The sequence below is a fragment of the Lynx canadensis genome, chromosome B1 (assembly GCF_007474595.2).
Source record: "Lynx canadensis isolate LIC74 chromosome B1, mLynCan4.pri.v2, whole genome shotgun sequence".
Lineage (NCBI taxonomy): Eukaryota > Metazoa > Chordata > Mammalia > Carnivora > Felidae > Lynx > Lynx canadensis.
In genome coordinates, this window is record NC_044306.2 from 102,494,082 (window position 1) to 102,515,972 (window position 21,891).

Sequence of the window (21,891 nt, forward strand, 5' to 3'; positions counted from 1 at the left end):
CAATATTACCATCATTTATTTGGACTAATACAAACCATACTTATGTAATTAAGCCATGACAATTTCAAATTTTGGCACACAAATGATTAAAATTATCACATATACTATGTTACCAAGGTGTAATATCTAACTAAAATATTTACAGATTACCTGCATCAAATTCAAATTCTGCTCCATCAGCACTGGTGTCACTTTGAAGACCACCTCCATTGTCCAGCCCAAGTCCATCTTCATGTTCGTGATCCACAGCTGATTGAGGTTTGAGGGGCTGAGCTGGTCGATGTAAGCTAACTCCTTTAAAGGCTGGTGTCACCACAATAAACTTCATCCACTGCCTTGCCAGTGCAACTAAACCTTTCTTTAAAGTTACCAACGCAGGAAGTCCATCACTCTGTAACAATAATGATTTAATAGTAAGTTACTATTTAAGTGCTTTGCATACATTTATTCATTTAAACCCCATAACTCCCATTTAGAGATGAAGAAGCTAGAATTTGTGTGTTATAATTTGTTCAAGGTTACAAAAGAGATCAATTCAGGCTGACTATAGAACTCATTCTCTAAATACAACATTGCATCTTTCTGTCATAATACATTACCAGGTGAATAAGAAGCTAAACATGAGGCACAAAATTGGGATTCTCCTTAAGAACCATTCAGTCCACTGTACCTTTTTTACTCAATTGAGGAAATCAAATGTATTCTGAGCTACCTGGAATATTCATTAAACAAACAGAATGAAATTATTCCCTTCAAAGATTAGGTAACCACCACTATTTTAACATTAAAAATAAATAAATTACTATGGTTAAATGCTGAACACAGTTGAATTTGTAACTGCTTTCAAAGTTAAAGGTATTATCAGTAACAATTACATAATTTAGAATATACTTTATTCCACATGGTGATGATTTTAAGAAAGAAAATTTGGCTAATTCCTAATTTCCTAAGAGGAAAACATCCAACTCCTCTCCATCCCCTTTCTTGTAATTCCTTGTGTTGGGAGAAATGCTCTGATTGAAGACAGACATTTACTAGACAGCAGAAATCACCTCACTTGCTTTCTGAGGAACATCAGATCTCTTAGCCTGTCCTTTAATTCTTAGACTCAAGTAAGGAGAGCCATCTTGTGCTTCTTCCTCTTACATATAAAGCATATCCTGGCAAAGCATCCATACATGAGAAATGCCTGGTGGCATTTCAGTTCCAGTGTCTCTGCCTATAAGTAGATGGGCAAGCTAGCCTTGCACTGTGGACCTCCAGCCTTCAATTTCCAGGGTAGGAGTAGAAAGCACTATACTAGTCTCAGGTCTAAGTACCTTTTTCAAATCCATCATTTACTAGAGATTCTCTCATTGGAGGTTATCATTAATAAATACTGATAGAATGATCCCTAATTTGGCTAAACTTCTCATGCATTTTCTATTGACCTAAAGCTTGGAGAGAAGAGAGATCCTCAAGTTCTAAACCTCTAATGATGACATGTTATCTTCTGTAGTGCTTTTCTAGAGGCAGACATATATTGTATTTATTTTGTATTATTATACATTCTCACCTTAACCATTAATTAGCCCCTATTTTATTAAACATTTCTGTGAAATCTGATGCTGGTGATTACTTTTTGCTTGAAATTCTTTAAACCTTTGGCTTCTAAGGCATTTATTCCTCATTCTCCTACCTGTTACTTTCCCTCCTCAGCATTCTGTGTAGCTCTATCCACCCTCTCGCCACCCCACTTTAATTTTGGTATTCTGCAGGGATCCATTCTGGACCAGTTTCTCCCTCCACACGCCATCAACCCTAGAAGTTTCATCCATCTAGAAGTTTTCATCTATAGCTTCTAACACTTTCATGTTGGCAACTCCCAAATCATTCATCTGAGCCCACTGTTGTCTATAAGCCGGTATTTCTTTTTTTTTTTTTAATTTTTTTTTTTTCAACGTTTATTTATTTTTGGGACAGAGAGAGACAGAGCATGAACGGGGGAGGCGCAGAGAGAGAGGGAGATACAGAATCGGAAGCAGGCTCCAGGCTCTGAGCCATCAGCCCAGAGCCCGACGCGGGGCTCGAACTCACGGACCGCGAGATCGTGACCTGGCTGAAGTCGGACGCTTAACCGACTGCGCCACCCAGGCGCCCCGTATAAGCCGGTATTTCTAATTATATTTCTCCTCTAGACTTCTCATCCACATCTCAAACCCCATGGATCAATGAATGGCTCCTCTAAAGAATAGAGGCTTCTTTAAAACTAATCTATGGTTTCACACATGGTTTCCATAACTCACCATTGTAGCATCATCAATGATGGAGTAATTTGCCTGGTGCAGGTAGTGATGTAGTATATTGCACAGCAAACATGAAGGATTTTCTTGGAGAAAACGTGCAACTTTTGTAAGTCTGTTGTATTTACTTCTCAGCGGAAAATGTACACTTTTATTCTGAAACAAAGCAAAAACAACAGATTTAGAGTTATATAAATCAAAGAGTGCAAATAGAAGATATCTAGTAATCAAGAACTTGCAGGTCTGATGTTTTCCAACAATGATGAACAATAAGGGATCATGTTCAATAATAAATTCTGTATGATACCTTGTATTGTTGAAAGACATACCTCTAATGCTTCTGTCATTATGCATCCCATAACAGCACAAATTCTCAAGGTGCCTTCAGTTTCTAATTTGTTTAAGGATGATTTGAGTTGATCAATGGGAACAAGCCATGCACCAACAGCTGGAGTTGCAGTGCTTAAAAGGTTCAGCTGCCTTTGAATATTAAAAAAAAAAATTACAAAAACAAGTGTCAAGATTTGTATTTCAAACAATAATCCATACTTACTATACTTAGTGGCTATTTTACTTAGGCAAAATTTCTTTTCCTTTTGGTTACCAGATACATTATGAACATATAAGTAGAAATGCCAAGAACAGATAATAGGAAAAAAAGAAAAATATTAAAACCTATTAGAGGTGAAAGTAAGAAGTTCATGGTGAGGTGACATATAAAAGTAAAACTAAAGCCCTAGAAAAGAAAAAGAGTCAAACAAGAGAATAATAAGGTCTATAGAAAGCATGAAAGTAGGAAATATGGTAAGAAAGTGGCAACCCTAATGCTAGATATATCAGAAAAATAATTTAAAAAACATTAGACAGAATTTTATGTTATTTAAAATAAAGTAACATCAAGGAATAGTACTACATTTTAAAAACTTTTTACCTAGAAAATGAATGTGTAGGAGATCTCACATTGGTGGGAGCTGCAAAACTAAACCATATTTCCTTGATGGTCAACTTCATGCTACATGAATCTGGAGGTGGAGGCATCAGAGGTAGATCTTTTTTCAAATCATCAGATTCAACTCCTTCATCCTACATAAATTCAAAAACCAAAAACTTAGCTCCTTAAAATCACTAGTGCAAAGGTTAATGTTTTAAGCACAAAATCTTCCCAACAAAGCAAGTTCTACAGATAACACCTTTATATAAAACAGGTAACATAAACCCTGCTCAGCCTGATTCTGAGAAATATCTAGAGACCCTTGAAGCTCCAAGGAGAATAGTCTGAGAAGCCACTGCACTGTAACAAACCATAAATCAAGAAATCTTAGAACTGAAGGGTTTCTCATGATCACTTCATTCAATCACATTTGTTTAGAGCTGTTTAACTGTTATTTTTTCCACGTGAAGAAAGTGAGAGAAAGAGGTTTGGTGATTTGCCAAAAGGTCATACAATATTAAGTAGGAGAATGAGTGATAGAATTAAGGTCTTCTGCTTCCCACCATAATCTATTTTCCATTCCAGTTTAACAAAATACTTTAAACTTCCAAATAAAGTGCCATAAAAATACTAGTGTAGTCCATGTTCAAATAAACAACACTCTACAATCAAAAATTCTGAGTTATCTTATATGCTAGCAGTCTGAATCAGTATTAAGAAATAGAGGAGTATTTTTTAAATGTATAATCACCACTCTTTAGAATGCAAGGAGGTAAGAATAATATTAAGGAAACAAAAAAGTCTACGGCCTGTAATGTCTACTTATAGCTCTCTGATTCACTTGTGATCAAGATGAAGAAAAGACTGACATTTTCTTGTGGGATGATTAAGGAATCTAGAGTATCCACAAAATAGTTTGAATCCTAAGTGCTAAAAAACCAACTTGAACCATAGGCAACAGTAATTTTAAAGTTAGAAGGCACTAAATGTAAGCCGACATTCCTTATCTGCAATTCTAAAATTACAATGTTCTGAAAAATCTAAATATTTCTGTGTAAATGTGGCAACAAAATTTGATCTGAACTGGTGACGGGCTATTTATCCCATTTGGCATTTTTATTAATGTTGTGCTACGTAAGTATTTAAATACTTCAAGACACAGTGCTATCTCAGATTCCACTAGGCGTTTATGTAACATATAAACCACACACAGTTATTACCTTTCTCTTAAAGGAAAAAAAGTCTGAATTCTCAAATACACCTGACCTGTGGGTTTCAGACAAGGCTGTGAGAAGAAAGTCTTCAAGAACTCAAATTTTAAAAAGGGAAGGGAGCTTGTAGGTAATAAGCAACTAATTATAATAATATGTGAAGCAAAGCAGCAATACACTTAGATTTAGGTTGACCAAATTTTGGGCACCTATGGTATGTGTAAATGATGACAGCTAAAGGCCAATGCATGTAATTCGGGGGCTCAGGTGAAGGGTTAGTGCTAAAAGCATAACCGATGGGCAAGAGTAGTGTCATCAAATTATGGAGTAAGACTAGGAAATGAAATAAATCAGGGAGTGGACAAATAGCAAAAAAAGCAAGGTAGCCAAAAAGAGAACGTGGGGTGAACACCCACATTTAAGGACAAAGAACTGAATAAGGACATGGACCAGCAGAAGTCAGAGAAGCCAAATTAAGCAATGTTACAAAATTTAGAGATACTCAGCAAGGAGAGTAGGATCAGAGAGATCAAGGAAGACACCTGAGTTTCTGTCAAGTATATTAGCAGGATAGAAGGACAAAAGAGAGCACAGCTGGTTTTTCCCAGTTCTTTTGTCCAGTGAGAACCTATTGGATTTTTTAATTTCCTTAATTAAAGTGCCAATTCCTAACCACCATTCAAATACTTCCAAAGACCTCACAAGAAAACTGTGATTAAACTCTTGAACTATGCCTCAAATCAAAATAAATGTTTCAAAACTAAATTCCTAGAAACCTGGGGTTCAGAGCTCATTATGCCAATGGATACTGGATATCCATGACATTTCTTAAAAGGTGGTTTCTTTCCTCTTCAGCTGGTCTAATTTTCAAATGATTAGAAGTATATGCATATATGTGTTTAAAAACAACATCTATCAAGTTCTTACTATGTGCCAGACACTGAGTTAAACCTTTCATATGTATTATCTCCTTTAATCTTAACAAATTAGAAGGTCAATATCATTATAATACTATACAGATGAAGAAACTTCGGAGATGAAATAACTTGCACCAATCACTGGTACAACTCTTCTATAATCTAGAATTTTGAATATTTTCATTATTGCTATTATTCATCATGACATTCTACCATTATAAAAACAATAAATGAATTGCATATAAAATCCTTGAAACAACATAAAAACAATGACTACTTTTCTGATATTCTATTAATTTAATAATTCAACAAATATTAAGTGCCTAATATGAGCAAGGTATAAAGCAAAGCACTACAGCAGATACAAATAGATCTATGGTATGGTACCTACATTTCAGAACTTACACTCTAGTAGTAGTATATAATCACCAAAATACTTTGATTACTATTTAAGCAAAATCTAAAATATGGAAAGACAAGCAAATATACTCCAGAAATTAACTCTGAATTGGGTGTGCAGTTTTCTGTTATTTTTCAAAGCGCTATTACTATTAAAAATTCACCAACTTGTTCATCTGAAACAGAATTTCCATTTAAGTCTGAAGAAGGACTTATTCGATCACAAGGAAGATTATCATCAGAAACATCAGTATTATAGCCACTGCCAGTTGGAGAATCAGAAGAATTATTGGATGTCAGCACTCCACCTCTTTCTGTGACACTAGCTTTACCCATAATTCCAAACGTATTATATAAAACAGCACCAGATTGTCTTCCTCCTTTAAAAATGAAAGAATATATTTATTAAAATGGTAGGTGTATAAATGCTGTACTCTACAGTATCCATAAAGATAAAAACAAAAAATAAAAATTCATGAAGATATTCTTTCTCATCAAAACTTGTCCTTATCCATAAAAGTCACATAAGATTAGATTATCAGATAAAGAATTGTAGGCATATAAAATTACTATCATACATGACTAAACCTAAAGTCTTATATACAACTCAGCCTTCCCTTTTTTTGTATATTATTCAGTAATATAAAAGAAAACAAATGTAACTGTAAGTCAGTGTGTCTCACTGAATAAAGGATTTACTGTATTTTCATCCTGCAAATCTCTACTAATCAAAAATCCAGTTTCCAAAGACACAAACTTTCAAAAGCTGGGTGGCTTTATATTTTATTCAAAAATTTTTTCTGAACCACAGATTTTTCTGTTCAACCACTGATGCTTTGTATGTCTACATGCTCTGTTAGTTTTGAATCACACAACGAAGGGAAAGTTCCACTTATGCAATTGGGATGGAGCACCCACCCTGGTAAATAGTCCCACATACCACACTTTCTGCTTAAATATGCTGATTCAGGTTATTAAAAATCACAATCATTCAAAACATTTCAGCAACATGGGGCCAATTTGTCCCTCATTTAAGCAGAATTTTTTTTTTTAATTTTTTTTTTCAACGTTTATTTATTTATTTTTTGGGACAGAGAGAGACAGAGCATGAACGGGGGAGGGGCAGAGAGAGAGGGAGACACAGAATCGGAAACAGGCTCCAGGCTCTGAGCCATCAGCCCAGAGCCCGACGCGGGGCTCGAACTCACGGACCGCGAGATCGTGACCTGGCTGAAGTCGGAGGCTTAACCGACTGCGCCACCCAGGCGCCCCTAAGCAGAATTTTTTAAGAATGCTTACCTTTTATGGTTAAATTTTCAAGTCCACATTCAAACATTATCCAACCCCATTTTTCTTGGCTGGGACCTATGCGAGTCACATCTGGAACAGCTTGCTGATCAGTTTCATCCACAAAAGTAAACTCATCCAACTCTTCAAGAGTAAATAAAACTTTGGATTTCTCAAAAGGAATAGCAGTGATGGCACAGGTACCAATATCTATTATCAAAAGAGAACAAGATGACCATTTTTAAAGACAGAGAGGTTTGTATTTAAAAAAAAAAAAAGAAACATTTGGCATATCTTAAAAAGATATCTTAATACCCTGTCAAAAAGAAAAATAAATGAACCAACCAACTTCTAAAATAATGCCTAATATCTTACTACTTAAAAAGTGCCAGAATCTCACTGAAGTAAAAGGGAGGAAAAGGGATTCCACAGTTAACAAATAATTGCTCAGAGGCAGAATGAATTCATTTCTGAAAGATTATAGGACACTCTAAAAATCTAAAGTTAAATAGCTCCTGAATAATTCAGTTTCATGGTAAACTATTTTTACATCATCATGTTACAAAAAAAAAAATTATTTTAATTATGTTCTCATGTTACAAAAAGAATTTCTCATTGTGTTACAAAAAAAAATTATTTTAATTAATTACCCAGCTTTAGGAAAAACATTAGAAAATAGGAAAATTACAGCTTTTACTAAAAGATTACTTCATGGTAACACATTTTATGTAATTACAATTCATAACAGACATTGCCATAATAATTCCACTGCTTACAATATGCAATATGGAAACTAACATCCTGCATGCCTGGCAAAGGCTTTTAGTTTACTTTTTTCATTCTTTCTGTGATTACAGCTAAGAGAGAAAAGGAAAAAAAAAAAGGTTTAAAAAAAAACATGTAAATTTAGCACTCAGAGATAAACTTGTTTACATTTGAATTAAATTTCTTTCTAGCATTTTAGAGATTATTTTACAAACAAACCAGCTTTGGTTCCCACATTTCAAGTAACAGCAAACCATGATAACTTCCTGAGGGCATTAAAAATTCTTCAAAGATACTATTTTAATTGTTACATAACATCCCATCATACGAAAACACTGTATTTTGCACTTATGATCAGAAAGTCTTCCCTTGTCAGAGACTAAATGTTCACTTACATTTTTCTATGTTTTTCCATTATTTATTTTTTTCATATTTGCCTTTAATTCCATGAACTTATTCTGATGTATGATATAAGGTGAGAATTTAACTTAAATTTTACTGAAATTTTTGGATTAGGTAATTACTTGCATAAATCAAAGATCCAAAATGTGTGAAAGGGTATGCAATGAAAAGCTCCAATACCACACTCGGACATCCACCTCCCCTCCCTTTAGGTAACAAATGTCATTAGATTATTGAGAATCCTTTCACAGATATCTTATGCACATATAAAGACAATTACATTTTTTTAACATTATGTTTTTTACATACGCTTTTTTACACTATGTTTTGTCTTTAATGACTTTTTTCTACATAGTGTGCCTTCTAAAATTCTATTTAATTACTTCTTACAGTCTCTACAACACCCAAGTGCAAACTGGTTACCAGTGCAAACTAAGCCTTTTTATATTTAAGCCACTATATTTTGTACCAGCTCTAGGACAATAGATCTCAGGCAGCCATGAAAAGTCTTTTTATTTGGAATCCTCAAAATGCTTTGCCCTCAAACACAAGGATGGTGAAATAAGCTTTGAGAAAGCCACAGCAGTTACACAGACCCAGGATATATACAAGAATCATGGAAACTTCAGAGCTCACAGAATACAATGAGCAAACTCAAGGTAATCATTTGTTCATTCAGGATTGGTCACCTGTCCTATATGTAGATTTTAACATAGCAATCATCTCAAGTAAGAGTGACAAATTCCATTTTTTCTAGATTGAATCTCTGACAATCTGAGATCACTGAAGCCTTTAAAATGAGCTATGTAGGGGCGCCTGGGTGGCTCAGTCGGTTAAGCGTCTGACTTCAGCTCAGGTCATCATCTCGCGGTCCGTGAGTTCGAGCCCCGCGTCGGGCTCTGTGCTGACTGCTCAGAGCCTGGAGCCTGTTTCGGATTCTGTGTCTCCCTCTCTCGCTGACCCTCCCCCATTCATGCTCTGTCTCTCTCTGTCTCAAAAATAAATAAACGTTAAAAAAAATTTAAAAAAAATAAAATGAGCTATGCACTAAATTACATCAAAAATATTAAAAGGATATGTAACATCTCTAGTTTTTCACCTCAAGAGGGACTTTAAGAGACACAGCTATTGTTCTTATTGCTACTATATTTTATAGATTTGACTAACAGCTTTTGATATTGCAATTAATTCCTTTTTATATATAAGATAATAATCTTTTACATTTACTTATTTACTTTTGAGAGAGAGAGAGAGAAGTGAGCAGGGGAGGGGCAGAGAGAGAGGGAGACAGAGAATCCCAACAGGCCCTGCACTGTCAGCAAAGAGCCTGACGGGCGTAAACTCACAAACTGCGAGATCATGACCTGAGCTGAAATCAAGAATGGGACGCTTAACCAACTGAGCCACGAAGGTGCCCCTTGCAATTAATTCTTTTTAATGAAGTTGTGCCAACAGAATGATTAAAAAGTAAGAAAGATGATAAAGATCATACTCTCTGTTTTATAATGAGCCAGCAGATACTATGAAGAAAAAAGAGAAGAGACAGAAGCAGTTCCTAATTTGGGCCATACCACTCACTTTCCTACCACAGTTTACCTTCCACTGTCATAGAACACGAGTAACTAAACAATTAAATACCATGTGTTCAATATATGCAGAAATACCTTTCTCTTATAAAACACTCAAATTGTAGCAATATTTTTAAAAATCATGTTTCCTTTTGCAAATTCTTCTTACATTTATACATGTCAAAGAAAAATATCTGTTGTAGAATCCTACCTGTTGTATCAAGACCCCTAAGTTGCCCATGAACTCGATGAATATTTAACTTGGCTGCAATTTCTTTGCCTTTTTCTGCTCCAGCATTTGATCTGAGAGATCCAGATGACTGAGGCTGCATCTTAGTGGCATGGACATACCTATCAAAATTTGATATTCTACCAGGTTCTGCATTGTTTGAAGTCTCTTCAACCACACCTCTTTATGGAAAAAGAAAAAAAGAGAGAAGTATGACAGTCAACATGTAAGCAATATAGTTCAGTAAAGACATTTAATAAATGTTTTTTTTAATTCCACTGTTTTAATTAAACCAATATTCATAACAAGTTTTTCAGTATTTACTGAAAAATAGTATGTGTAAAAACAGTATGAACTTTTAAAAACCTACTTTGCATATCTATAGAGTGATATTTGAAATGCCAATACAAATTTTGAGTATTAGCACCAGTTTTCAGAAATATATTAAAATGATGATTGTTTCTTGCTTTTACATCCAACAAGAAAATTATGGCTCAAATTAATAAATCTTACCTGTTCATACGAACTTGTGTAGCAATTCTGTCAAAACACAATGCTACTAGAGAAACATGAGTCACGCTTTTATTAGGAGCTGTACTTGGAGATTCTTCCACGGAGGCTTGTAACAAACATAAGTTTACCTAACACAAAATGTCATATATTTCAGAGTTAAAAACTTAAAAATTATCAGTTAAACATAAAATATACAAGAAACTGAAAAACTACTGTTAAGAATCATGTATGTATGTGTCTGATACACTCTCATAATCATAATTCAATTCTTATTGGATGGATGTGGAATATTTTATAAATATTACCCCATATTCCGATTAAGTAAACTATATTAATTTTTCCATTAGATCATCAAAAAATAAAATATATATTTTTGATATAATCTATTCTACCACCATTCAGCTTAGTACATACAAAGGATAAAACCCACCAAAATGTTTTCCTCTTTCTGGAAAATTTTTTAAATTGTTACCTTTGGTATGCTAACATTAGCCTGAAGACCTTTAATTGTTACATTATCTTGCTTCATTATAAGATTTGTCTGTGCTTGTCCTTGGTTAGTAGTTCCTATGGTAGTATGTTCAGTTTTTGTTCCTCTAACATCTTGTTTGGAAGATAGCTAGAGATTAAAGTAGAATTATTATTTCAGAGAACTTTCATAATTTCCACATCATACACAATTGCAACTTGTTTATCCAATGTGCTCCTTTATGCCCATCTATATGCCAGCTGCCATCCACTTTAGCATCCACACTCTTAAAGTCCAAACCTTAGAAAAGCTAGCAACACTACTAGCAGCTTCAGGGCTGAAGAGAAGTGATATAAAATAAAGTGAAAACACCCTACAGAGAAACACAAAAAAAATGGCAATAGGTATTATTTTAGAATCAGTAAAATGTATTAATTTAAGAACAGATTTGGTTTTTGATAATTGGCTCCTTACTGGCAGAGGATATTTTCAAATTTCTTTTGATGTACATTCATACCCTAACTACCTGTCACATGAAATGCCAGTATGTTTTGAATAACTGGATCATTAAAAATAACCAATGTCCCTTTATCTTGCCTCTAGTCTCTAGCCCAAATATGACCCAGATAAATTTGAAAGTCAAATAGAGAATCACCATGATATGACTGCTAAGAAACTGGCTCAGTGGCTAGAACTACAACATAAGTAGAACATCACACACCAGGAGATGATGACTTAATTCCCTGAAGTGAACAAAAATAATCTTGGGGCACCTGGGTGGCTCAATCCATTAAGTGACCGACTCTTGATTTCACCTCAGGTCATGATTTCATAGGCTTGTAAAATCAAGGCCCGTATTGGGCTCTGCACCGACAGTGCAGAAACTACTTGGGATTCTCTCTCTCCCTCTCTTTCCTTCTCCTGCTCATGCTCTCTCTTAAAATAAATAAAATTTACGGGCACCTGGGTGGCTCAGTCGGTTAAGCAGCCGACTTAGGCTCAGGTCATGATCTCACAGTCCGTGAGTTCGAGCCCCGTGTTGGGCTCTGTGCTGACAGCTCAGAGCCTGGAGCCTGTTTCAGATTCTGTGTCTCCCTCTCTCTGACCCTCCCCCGTTCATGCTCTGTCTCTCTCTGTCTCAAAAATAATAAATAATAAATCAATCAATCAATAAAATAATAAATAAAAATAATGAATTTTTGTAAATAAATAAACTTTAAAGTATTTTTTAAAAAAAGATTCTCTCTTTCCCTCTGCCCCTCCCCCACTTGTGCATGTGTGCTCATGCATGCACGCTTTCTCACTCTCTAAAAAAATAAAATAAAAATAATCTCAAAAATATTAAGACACAAGTTATCTAATCACAGAGAAAAGTCAATATGCAGCTTTGCATTCTTAGAAAATCAATGTACCAGCCTGACAATTGATTGCTCATTCACTTAGGACCAAAGTTCTTTAGGAAAGGCTTAGAATTAAGTTACTTCTGATATAAAAGAAAAAACAAAGCTAAACACTTTAATAAATATTTAATTGCTATTTATTCACAGTACAGTTATATATGGTATCTCCTAAGGAGCCAATAACATACAAAGAGTATTCAGAAATGTCTATGGATTTGGAGTGCCTGGGTGGCTCGGTCGGTTGAGCTTCCAACTCTTGATTGCAGCTCGGGTCATGATCTCACAGTTCATGAGATTGAGCCCCGTGGCAGGCTCTGAACTGAAAGTACAGAACCTGCTTGAGATTTTCTCTCTCCCTCTCTGTCTGGGCCCCTCCCTCATGCTCTCTCAAAATAAATAAATGAACATTTTAAAAAAAAATATCTATGTATTCCAATTTAAAGGGCTAATAAAATTTTAATACATGTTTTTTTTTCAAGTTTAAATATCACGTACACATGAAGAGTATTCAATTGGCTACACTCACTGAATAAAAATGTTCTTACATTTTCTGAGAAGGTAGTCTTGCTATTTTGGACAGCTTCCCTGAGGACTTTGGCATGGAGATCATCTACAATTGCAGCTGGATGGCGGGTACTAGCACAATGAACCATCGCTTCAATATATCTGAGGGAAAAAAAAACAGTAAATGAAAAACTTAAATATCACTTAATACTACAGTCTAGTTTATCTAAATAGGCCCATTATGTTCCACTCTAGATTTTATTCGTGTTAGTTTTGTCTCCTTTGCTGGGCTATAAGCTCCTTGCAGGACACAGAAATCTATTATTTCCCCTTTTTCCTTTCATTAAGTAGATACTAGTAAGAATATCAAACATACTAATTAGTTCCTGGGTGTTACATTTTATGCTCATCATCCCAAAGTAAAAAAGAGAAAATATAATGCAACAAAATAATTACAATATTGCAATATAATTATTTATGCTGAAAAAGTAACAAATGATAAACCTTTTTAAACATATTTTCATCTTTGTTCAATCAAAATAGCCATCATCAACAATCTTCTTTATTAACACATACACTAATCATATCACATACACTTATAATTTTATGAAATAGTTATATTTGTAAACAAAAGTAATACCTGTCCAAAGCTTCAGCCACCAGGGGAGTCAGAACAATATCAACAGTCCCTTTTACTTCAACTATGGCTGTGGTCCTGGTCTGAGAGACTGGTTGATCCAGGGTCCACTCTTCTGTTAATGTTTCATCATCTGTGTTATCAACAGTTTTCTTTTCCAGAGGAGTATATGGTGTACTATACAATTTAACAAGCAAAATACAGGTTTAAAAGATCACGAGAAAGAATAGAACTTAAAGTTTCCTTAAGATGAATGACCACTCAAATGTACGTTTATTTCAACTAAAAATTTCATGGAATTAAACTAGATATTTTATGTTCCAAATGCTTTTCAGAGACAGGACAGGTGAGGTACAAAAATGAAAACTGATCAAAGATGGTTAATACATCAAGTAAGAAAAAAAAAATGTTGACATAGTTATTTGATGGGGCTTTCCCAAAGTATGAAAACTACAATACTGAATTCTTGTTAGTTCCCAATTTTGATATGCCAAGTTATGGTATGTCTAACATAGTATGTCTAACAGAAACGCTACAGGCTGCTTATAAATGTTGGCAAAGCCATGACAGACAACAGAGTTGAATTATTTGTGGTAATTAATTCACAAATAAAATTTTTTAAAAAAAGTTCCAGAATTAATCTTCTTTTTCTTTCATTTTCCCAAGGCTTTGGACAATTCCTGAGACATGATGGACAATGAAATATTATTTGTAAGAATGAATAAATCAGCTGGAAAAACAAATAATAAAGTAAGATGCAAGGCCAATTATTTATTACTTACAAGAAATGCAACTGAAGTATAAATACTATAGACATGTGGAAGGTAAAAATAATAAGAATAATGGAAAAAGATACTCCATGAATATATTTGTATCATGGAAGCATAAGAAAGCTGAGGTGGCTGGATTAATATCAAAGTGGACTTAAAAAAAAGAATTACTACATGAGCCAAAGAGGATATTCTGTAATGATAAATCAATGTGAGCAGACAGAACAATGTGTAAAATCTACTAAGAGTTTCAAAAAAGTTAGAGAGGGAGAGAGCCAAACCATAAAAGACTCTTAAAAACTGAGAATAAACTGAGGGTTGATGGGGCGTGGGAGGGAGGGGAGAGTGGGTGATGGGTATCGAGGAGGGCACCTATTGGGATGAGCACTGGGTGTTGTATGGAAACCAATTTGACAATAAATTTAATATTAAAAAAATAAAAGTAAATAAAAAAATAAAAATAAAATCAGAAACATCAAAAAAAAATACATTTAAAAAACTGACAGAATTGAAGGAAGAAATAGATAAATTGACCACTTTAGTTAAGATTATACTACTTTCCCAGCAACTGATAGAAATGGTGAACAACAAACCAGTAAGCTTAGAGAAGATCAGACAACACCATCCACCAACTCTGCCATGTGCACAATATGACTCCATCCAACAACTGCAGAAAACACTTTCTTTTCCACTGCTTGTGGAACACTCACCAACACGGAATACTAGCTAGGGTACAAAACAAGTCTCAACAAATATAAAGACCAAAATAATAAGGAATATATTATGTGATTACAAAGGAAATTAGAAATTAAAAGCAAAATGCTATCTTTAAAATTCTCAAATATGTGGAAATCAAGCACTGCATTTCTGAACAAGCCAATGGGTCAAAGAATTAAATTATGAAGGAAAATTTTAAAATAAATAAATAAAAGATAAAGTTTACAGTCAAGTAAGTAAAGAATGGTTATTCCTCAGAATAAACTCCACATATCATTAAATTACATACTTTAAACTTCAAAAGTATGTAATTTCTACTTACTTCGAAGTTGTTCCTGAAAGTTGCATTCCTCTGTCTAGTAAAGAATTAGCGGTGAGCCCCTGTTTGATAACCTAAAATAATATAAAACATTATAGTCTAGAATTTTAATATTAATTGTTCTCTGATTTTATGCTATCAACTGGTATTTGTCAATATCCAGATTACCTTGTTAATATGCTTTTCATATGTACAATAAAAATAACAAATTGAGAAAGTGATATAAAATATGGAATTGTCACTTTCATTTTCTGATTATTCAGACAAATGAGAGGGCAGGGCTGTGAGGATTCAATAATGATAGTAAAAGACTACATAACTAAAGCTTAAAAATAAGTGCTTCAAATGTCTTTACTCCAAAGTTCCTTTTCTGAGCTTTTCTTAAACTAATTTTAGAACCTTCTCCTAACACAATCAACTTTTAAGTGAGAAAGAATCCCAGAGAAACATTAAGTTATACAAAAAACTAGATTCTAGATAACAGATAACAATTAAAATTAATAATGCACTTGGTTATTCAAACCAAATTGAACTCTTTTAAATGCTAGCCAGTTATTCAGATTTAATAGAGAAAAATGACTTTCTTATTGCCTATATTCTATTTTGAAATTATCTAAAGATATGAATTACTTCCTTTACTCCAGAGAGTTGATTGCCTAACCAAACTAGAAAGATTTATGCAATTACTAAAATAATTCTAACCTCTCAGTTACTCTTCTGTATTGGAAGTACCATATGTTTTTTATACTGGAAAATTCATATACCAACATATTTTCACATGGAATAAAGAAAACATTTTGAAATCTTAACATGGGTCATTCATCTTGGACAAGAAATGGCACAACCTTAAAACCAAAACTTTGTAATGGTCACTAATGCTTCTTCTTCCTTCAACAAATATTGCTCAAATGCATACATGTATTCCAACTCTGTTTATCACATTTCCAGCATTACTTAAGTCCAGCCCTGTCACCTCTTGCACCAATTGCTGCAACAGCTTCCTAAGTGATTACCCCACTTGTCCTCCTGCTTAATGTCAATTCAATTCTACTTAGTAAAGTACGTAAGATCACATTTCCTTAAAGTTCTCACAAGTTTCCTAATGAAATTTTAACTACTGAAACTGTGGTTTTTAAGTCCTTAATGATCTGTCTTTTGTTTAGGTCTCTAGCCTCAAAATGAGCAATCTCCCTGCTAACTGTTCAGTGTGCACTGACTTCTTTCCCACGTTAGAATTTTAGCAAGGCTCATGCCTGTGCTAGGTCTTCCCATCATCAATTTCTTCTCATACTTTAAGTTTCAGTGCAAATATTACCTCCTCCAGTAATCTTTAATGTGAAAGCAATATAGGTAGCCCCATCCCCCAATTATTCTCTTTTTGATTATCTTCATAAGACTCTTCTCAATTTGTAATCATATACCTATCTGTTTTTCTATTAACTGTCTGGGTCCCACACCTCAACTATAAGTCCTATGTCTGTTTTCCTCATCACTGTACATCAAATGCCTGGCACACAGTAGTATATAATATCTGAATTAAGAATGAATAAATTAACATTTAGACACTTTAAATAAGTGTGTACGTTTATGTACGTAAACATCACATAAAATTCCTAAACACTGTTAATCAGTTTCATAAGATTTTACATGCTTAATTTTGGTCTTTAAAATCATTTTTTAAAAATCTCTTATAAATGTATAATTTTATAAAAGTTTTCATATTGGCTATTATCACTAAATTTATTTTGATGCATTTTTAGTGTGCCTTTAAAAAGCTATTTACAGAATACATTACAGAAATGGACAATAACCAATTCCTGCTAAATCAGAAGGTCTCAAATGTCAAGCACATGGAATTGGATTTGCATAGAAGCAACTAGAGTTTTTTTTTTTTTTTTTTAGAAGCAGTTACAGATTGAGTAGAAAGAACACCAGCTATTAAAAACAATTACAAAATTTTATTTTCAAGACATGTGAAAATTTGAATCACAGAGACTTGATCTTAATCTTAGAGCATAATGTATATAGAGACCATATATTAATTAACACTGTGACAATCAAGTCTGAAACTGTTCCTTAATTTGATATGCTTAAACTTATAATACTCATCGATAACCCTAAGATTTATTGTTACACATGAAGCCATGATTTCAGAAATTCTACCTTTCCGAGAGGTAGTTAAAATGACTGAGAGAATAACTTTGGAAACATCTTAAAAACTGATTTATCTAACTAAATGTATCAGTGGAAACTAATGGCTTGGTTTATACCTTAAAAGTTGGAACAGAAAGCTGTTCAAATGATGATGAACTTTCTTCACTGGTTGGAGTGTCCAGATCGAGGGGACGATGCAATGAGGATTTTGAGGTTCTTTTGTTAGTAGGGTGCTTCACTGACCAATTAATTACCTGAAACTGAGTAAGGTAAGTCTGATAACAATTCATCACAGGTTGTTGAGAAGTAATCTGTTCACTCTCTACTGTTTTCTCAACTTCTACAACATACGGATGTTCTATAACATCATCTTCTCCACCTAACGCAGAAACAAATGAAGCCTGGGAAGGATGAGTTTTGAACGGCAGAGTTCGGGGATCCTGAATGCTTTCTCCATGGCCAGTAAGTGGCCCTTCCACACTGTGATATATGGAACCCCTACTGTAGTCAATCTGCTGTGTTTGCTTTTTCTTCTTTTTTCTACCTGGATAAGTTCCCGGGCCTTCATCACTGCTAATAGGCTCAAATTCTTCAGCTGCAGAAAAGTAGGCTTCACTATCAGCCATTGACATACTGGAATCCATTGATCGATATTGATGAAATGAATTGGAGTCTGCTGATGGTGTGTATGGAAATGAACCAAAACTCCTTCTCTGCTTTGGTGAGTCTAGCACGTTCTCATCACTTCGGGAGACATCACTACTAAACTGGACTCCAACTGTAACAGGCTGCTTGTCCCCATAAAAAGCAGCAGTAAGGCTCTTGGTACTTCCAAGTCGAGTGGAACATACAGAGGCTTGTCGTTTCAAGGGAGATCTCAGAGGAGACTGACCTACTGACTTTTCCTGAGTATTAGGAGACACGGGGCTATTTCCTGATATCTCTGTAGGAATACTAAAGCAGAAAGCAAAGCTATTACCATTTACTATACATCATATAAGTACAAAGAGAAGCACTTAGAAAACTCTTTTAGTAATTTTAATCATTTCTTTTATGAATAAAGGAAAATCTAAAATTTTACAATAAAATATACAAAGTAGCAAAACAGCACAATATGTGTTCATACCCCATGTGGTTCTGAAAAAATTGAGGCAGCTTACAGCAAAATACAAACTTGAAGAAACCCAAAGTATAATCTTCAATCCATATTTTGTGGACACTAATGCATTTATAACTTTTTTTTACATCCTTTAAAAGTCTGTCCAACAAAATATACCAAAGCCTTTGATTAAATGAGAGGCATTGAAGGAAAGGAAGAAGTTACAGATAACCCCAATATCACCAACTTCAGCAACTGATGCTAGTGCCATTTACTGAGGCAGAGCAAGTTGAGCATGAGAGGTACTAGTTCATTTTTTATAGGTTGAGTCTGAGGTCTCCATGAAACATCCAAGTAAAAATATATAAAAAAAAAAAAGTAGCAGGGCCTATACAAACAAAAGTTTTGGCTGGAGTTTCAGATTTAAAAGATCTTAATAAAGCCAAACCATTATTGAGACCATCTAGGGAAACAGTACAGAGTGAGTAGAGATAAAGGTACAGAACAGAGTCCTGAGGGATAACATCCAACCAATGGCAGGTTGTAAGAGGAAGAGAAAGAAGAGATGAAGGGTGAAAAATGGAGGATATGGAAATAGGGAATAAGAAGGAATAGCCAAGGAGAGTGGAGGAAAATCTGAAATGTTCATATCTGTGAGATGACAAGAAATATTTATTTTCATTACACTTTTCTGTATTTTCCTATTTCTGCAGTGAATATGTATTAATTTTGTAACCAGACAACAGCAAACTAACATTTAAAAATATGTTCAGGAGGAGAAAATTTTCTATAGTAGACGAGTTGAGAGGAAAAAAGATTTTCTTGCCAAATTTTTGGTAATAACTATCTTATTAGGATCAGGTTTCTAAATCTAATTGAATACTGACTGACCTTACTTGGCCATCATCTCTTTTCGCACTATGCAAGAATTCTTTTTGAACCAAATGGTCATCAGCAACAGAAGAGGGACTTTCTTTTTCTCCAGCCAATAAAGGCTGTGCAGCACTAGAACTACTATTTTCTTCTGAGGAAGAAGATGAGCTATGAGATCGTAACGGTACTTGAAGACTAAGGTGCTGAGTTTTTCTTTCTACTTCTATTCCCACTGATTTGTTTTCCCATTCTTTCCTCTTCATGCCATTCACATTACCTGAACAAACAAAAAAGTAGGTTATATGAACATAATTTCAAAAGCAATTTGTGAAAAATGTGAACACTTAATCCAATTTCTTATTTTTATAAACATAATCATTTTTTACAGCAAAAGTATTCAGTTTCAAATAACAATATGCTAAACACTATAGAAAGATATCTACATTAGGTATGGATCCAGAGTCCATAGTCATTGAAATTTTTCTTCCTCTTTTTTTTAAACTTTATTTGAAAATGTTCAAACTTACAGAAAACTTTAAAGAATAACACAAAGCCACCATAAATTTTTTACTTGGAATTACCGATTTTAAACATTTTGCCCCATTTTCTCTATTATGTATAATACATAGTGCTTTTTGAACTGAAAGTCATTTGCAGACATTGTGGCCTTTTACCCTAAATAGTTAAATGTTTATTTCCTAAGAATAATAAATAACCACTGATAATTGTCAATTTGATGAATTTAGTATTTATACAATACTGTTATCTAATCTGCCATGTGCTTCCCATTTTTTTTCAATTGACCCAATAATGTCCTTTAAAGCACCTCTGCCCCTTCAATCTAAGATCATATATTACTGCATTCAGTTGTCATGTATTCTTTAATGTGGAACATTTCCTCAGCCTTTTATAACAGCCCTGTGATGTGTTATGTAAATGGAGGAGAAGGAGAATGAAAAGAGAGTTCTACAGCTGCTTAGATCCAAAAAATAAGTCTGGCCCAGTTTCTATTCTCCTCCAACCATCCCTGTGTTATCCAAGAAAGAGGAATCTGCTAGTAGGAGAAAACTTCTCTCCAAGAAGAATGCAGTCCTAGATGGAATTTAAGGAGTAAGAAGACTTAAGAATTTACAATGTAAGTAATATTATTTGCTTCTCTTACCACAAATGGAAAAATCAAAGCAGTAAAAGTCAAAACGGAGTTTCATTCACTTGTAAGTGGTAGGAAACTAGTGTTCACTGACCTTCCAAGGAAATCCTGAGTTCTACCATGTGCCCTCCTTGATTCTATCCTAACACTGCACATCTATACTTGGCTCCTGGAAACCACAACAATCAGAAAGTCACATACTTACATAGTGGTTAAATCTATAGCAAATTTATAGCAATTTGTGAATTATAGGTCACTCCTGAATCAACAGGAGATACAGAAAATCCTTATTATTATACATTATAAGAGTTATAATGAGCTTTGCTTTGTTCAGTTGGAGAATTTGTTCTCTTCCCTCTTTTCCACTGTGTGTAAATTCCCTGCAGATTTTCTGTCTTCCATTTGTGATGGTTAAATTTTCATCCAGATTAGAAAATCAAGCAGTGCTGAAATTAGTGCCAGCTGTAGTACAGCAGAAATAACACTGAAGTGGCTTTGATGGCCCTGATTCTAGTTTCTGCTTAGCCATCTACTTGGCTATATGATTTCATGCAACTCAGTCTCAGTGATGAGCCTCACTTTCCTTACTGTAAACAAGGAAAATATAGAACTCATATGGTATCTTGAAGATTAAATGAGAAAATGCCTGTGAAAACTTTTAAAAACAAACATTATTCAAATGTAAGAAAGTAATAAGAAAAATGATATATTTTATTTAGCATCTTTCCTATCTTTTAAATGTCAAGAAGTTTTAATGTTTGCAGATTTTCTACAATAATGTACTGTTATTGGGGCGCCTAGGTGGCTCAGTGGGCTAAGCGCCTGACTTCAGCTCAGGTCTTGAGCTCACGGTTTGTGAGTTTGAGCCCCACGTCAGGCTCTGTGCCGACAGCTCAGAGCCTGGGTCCTGCTCCGGATTCTATGTCTCCCTCTCTCTCTGCCCCTCCTAGCTTGTGCTCTGTGTGTCTCTCTCTCAAAAATAAATAAACATTTAAAAAGAATAATAATAATGTACTGTTATTCTAGCCAAAACTACAGAAGTCAACTTTAAATAAGATGTACATACTTATGTATTAATATTTAGTGAAATATCATTAAAACGAGAGTTTGACATATGTAGCTCAGCTCTTTCCTCTAAGAGCTCCTTATACATAGGAAATCAATACACTTTCTTCCCTCCCTTTGTGTCTACAGACAAAAGGCAGTGCTGTCAATGCTTCTGAATAGATTGAGAGGAAAAGGCTAATATTAGTAAAATACCAAGACTTCTCTAAATTTCACTTCTTGACAGCATG

At 34.3% G+C, this 21,891-nt stretch overlaps 1 protein-coding gene across 8 annotated transcripts in view; it reads right to left on the reverse strand.

The window, feature by feature from the left end:
* Nucleotides 1-21,891, reverse strand: part of KIAA1109 (KIAA1109 ortholog) — a 225,473-nt gene that overhangs the window by 99,719 nt on the left and 103,863 nt on the right. For all 8 annotated transcript variants that reach the window (XM_030313128.2, XM_032592904.1, XM_032592907.1 and 5 more), the window contains 14 exons: nucleotides 19,465-19,723; nucleotides 17,591-18,428; nucleotides 15,324-15,394; nucleotides 13,518-13,691; nucleotides 12,919-13,039; nucleotides 10,977-11,123; nucleotides 10,505-10,632; nucleotides 9,974-10,173; nucleotides 7,040-7,237; nucleotides 5,909-6,120; nucleotides 3,214-3,365; nucleotides 2,612-2,762; nucleotides 2,286-2,438; nucleotides 151-391 (listed from right to left, as the gene is read on the reverse strand). In XM_030313128.2, coding sequence (XP_030168988.1) covers nucleotides 151-391; nucleotides 2,286-2,438; nucleotides 2,612-2,762; nucleotides 3,214-3,365; nucleotides 5,909-6,120; nucleotides 7,040-7,237; nucleotides 9,974-10,173; nucleotides 10,505-10,632; nucleotides 10,977-11,123; nucleotides 12,919-13,039; nucleotides 13,518-13,691; nucleotides 15,324-15,394; nucleotides 17,591-18,428; nucleotides 19,465-19,723 — 3,045 coding nt within the window. The remainder of the gene's footprint in view (nucleotides 1-150; nucleotides 392-2,285; nucleotides 2,439-2,611; nucleotides 2,763-3,213; nucleotides 3,366-5,908; nucleotides 6,121-7,039; nucleotides 7,238-9,973; nucleotides 10,174-10,504; nucleotides 10,633-10,976; nucleotides 11,124-12,918; nucleotides 13,040-13,517; nucleotides 13,692-15,323; nucleotides 15,395-17,590; nucleotides 18,429-19,464; nucleotides 19,724-21,891) is intronic.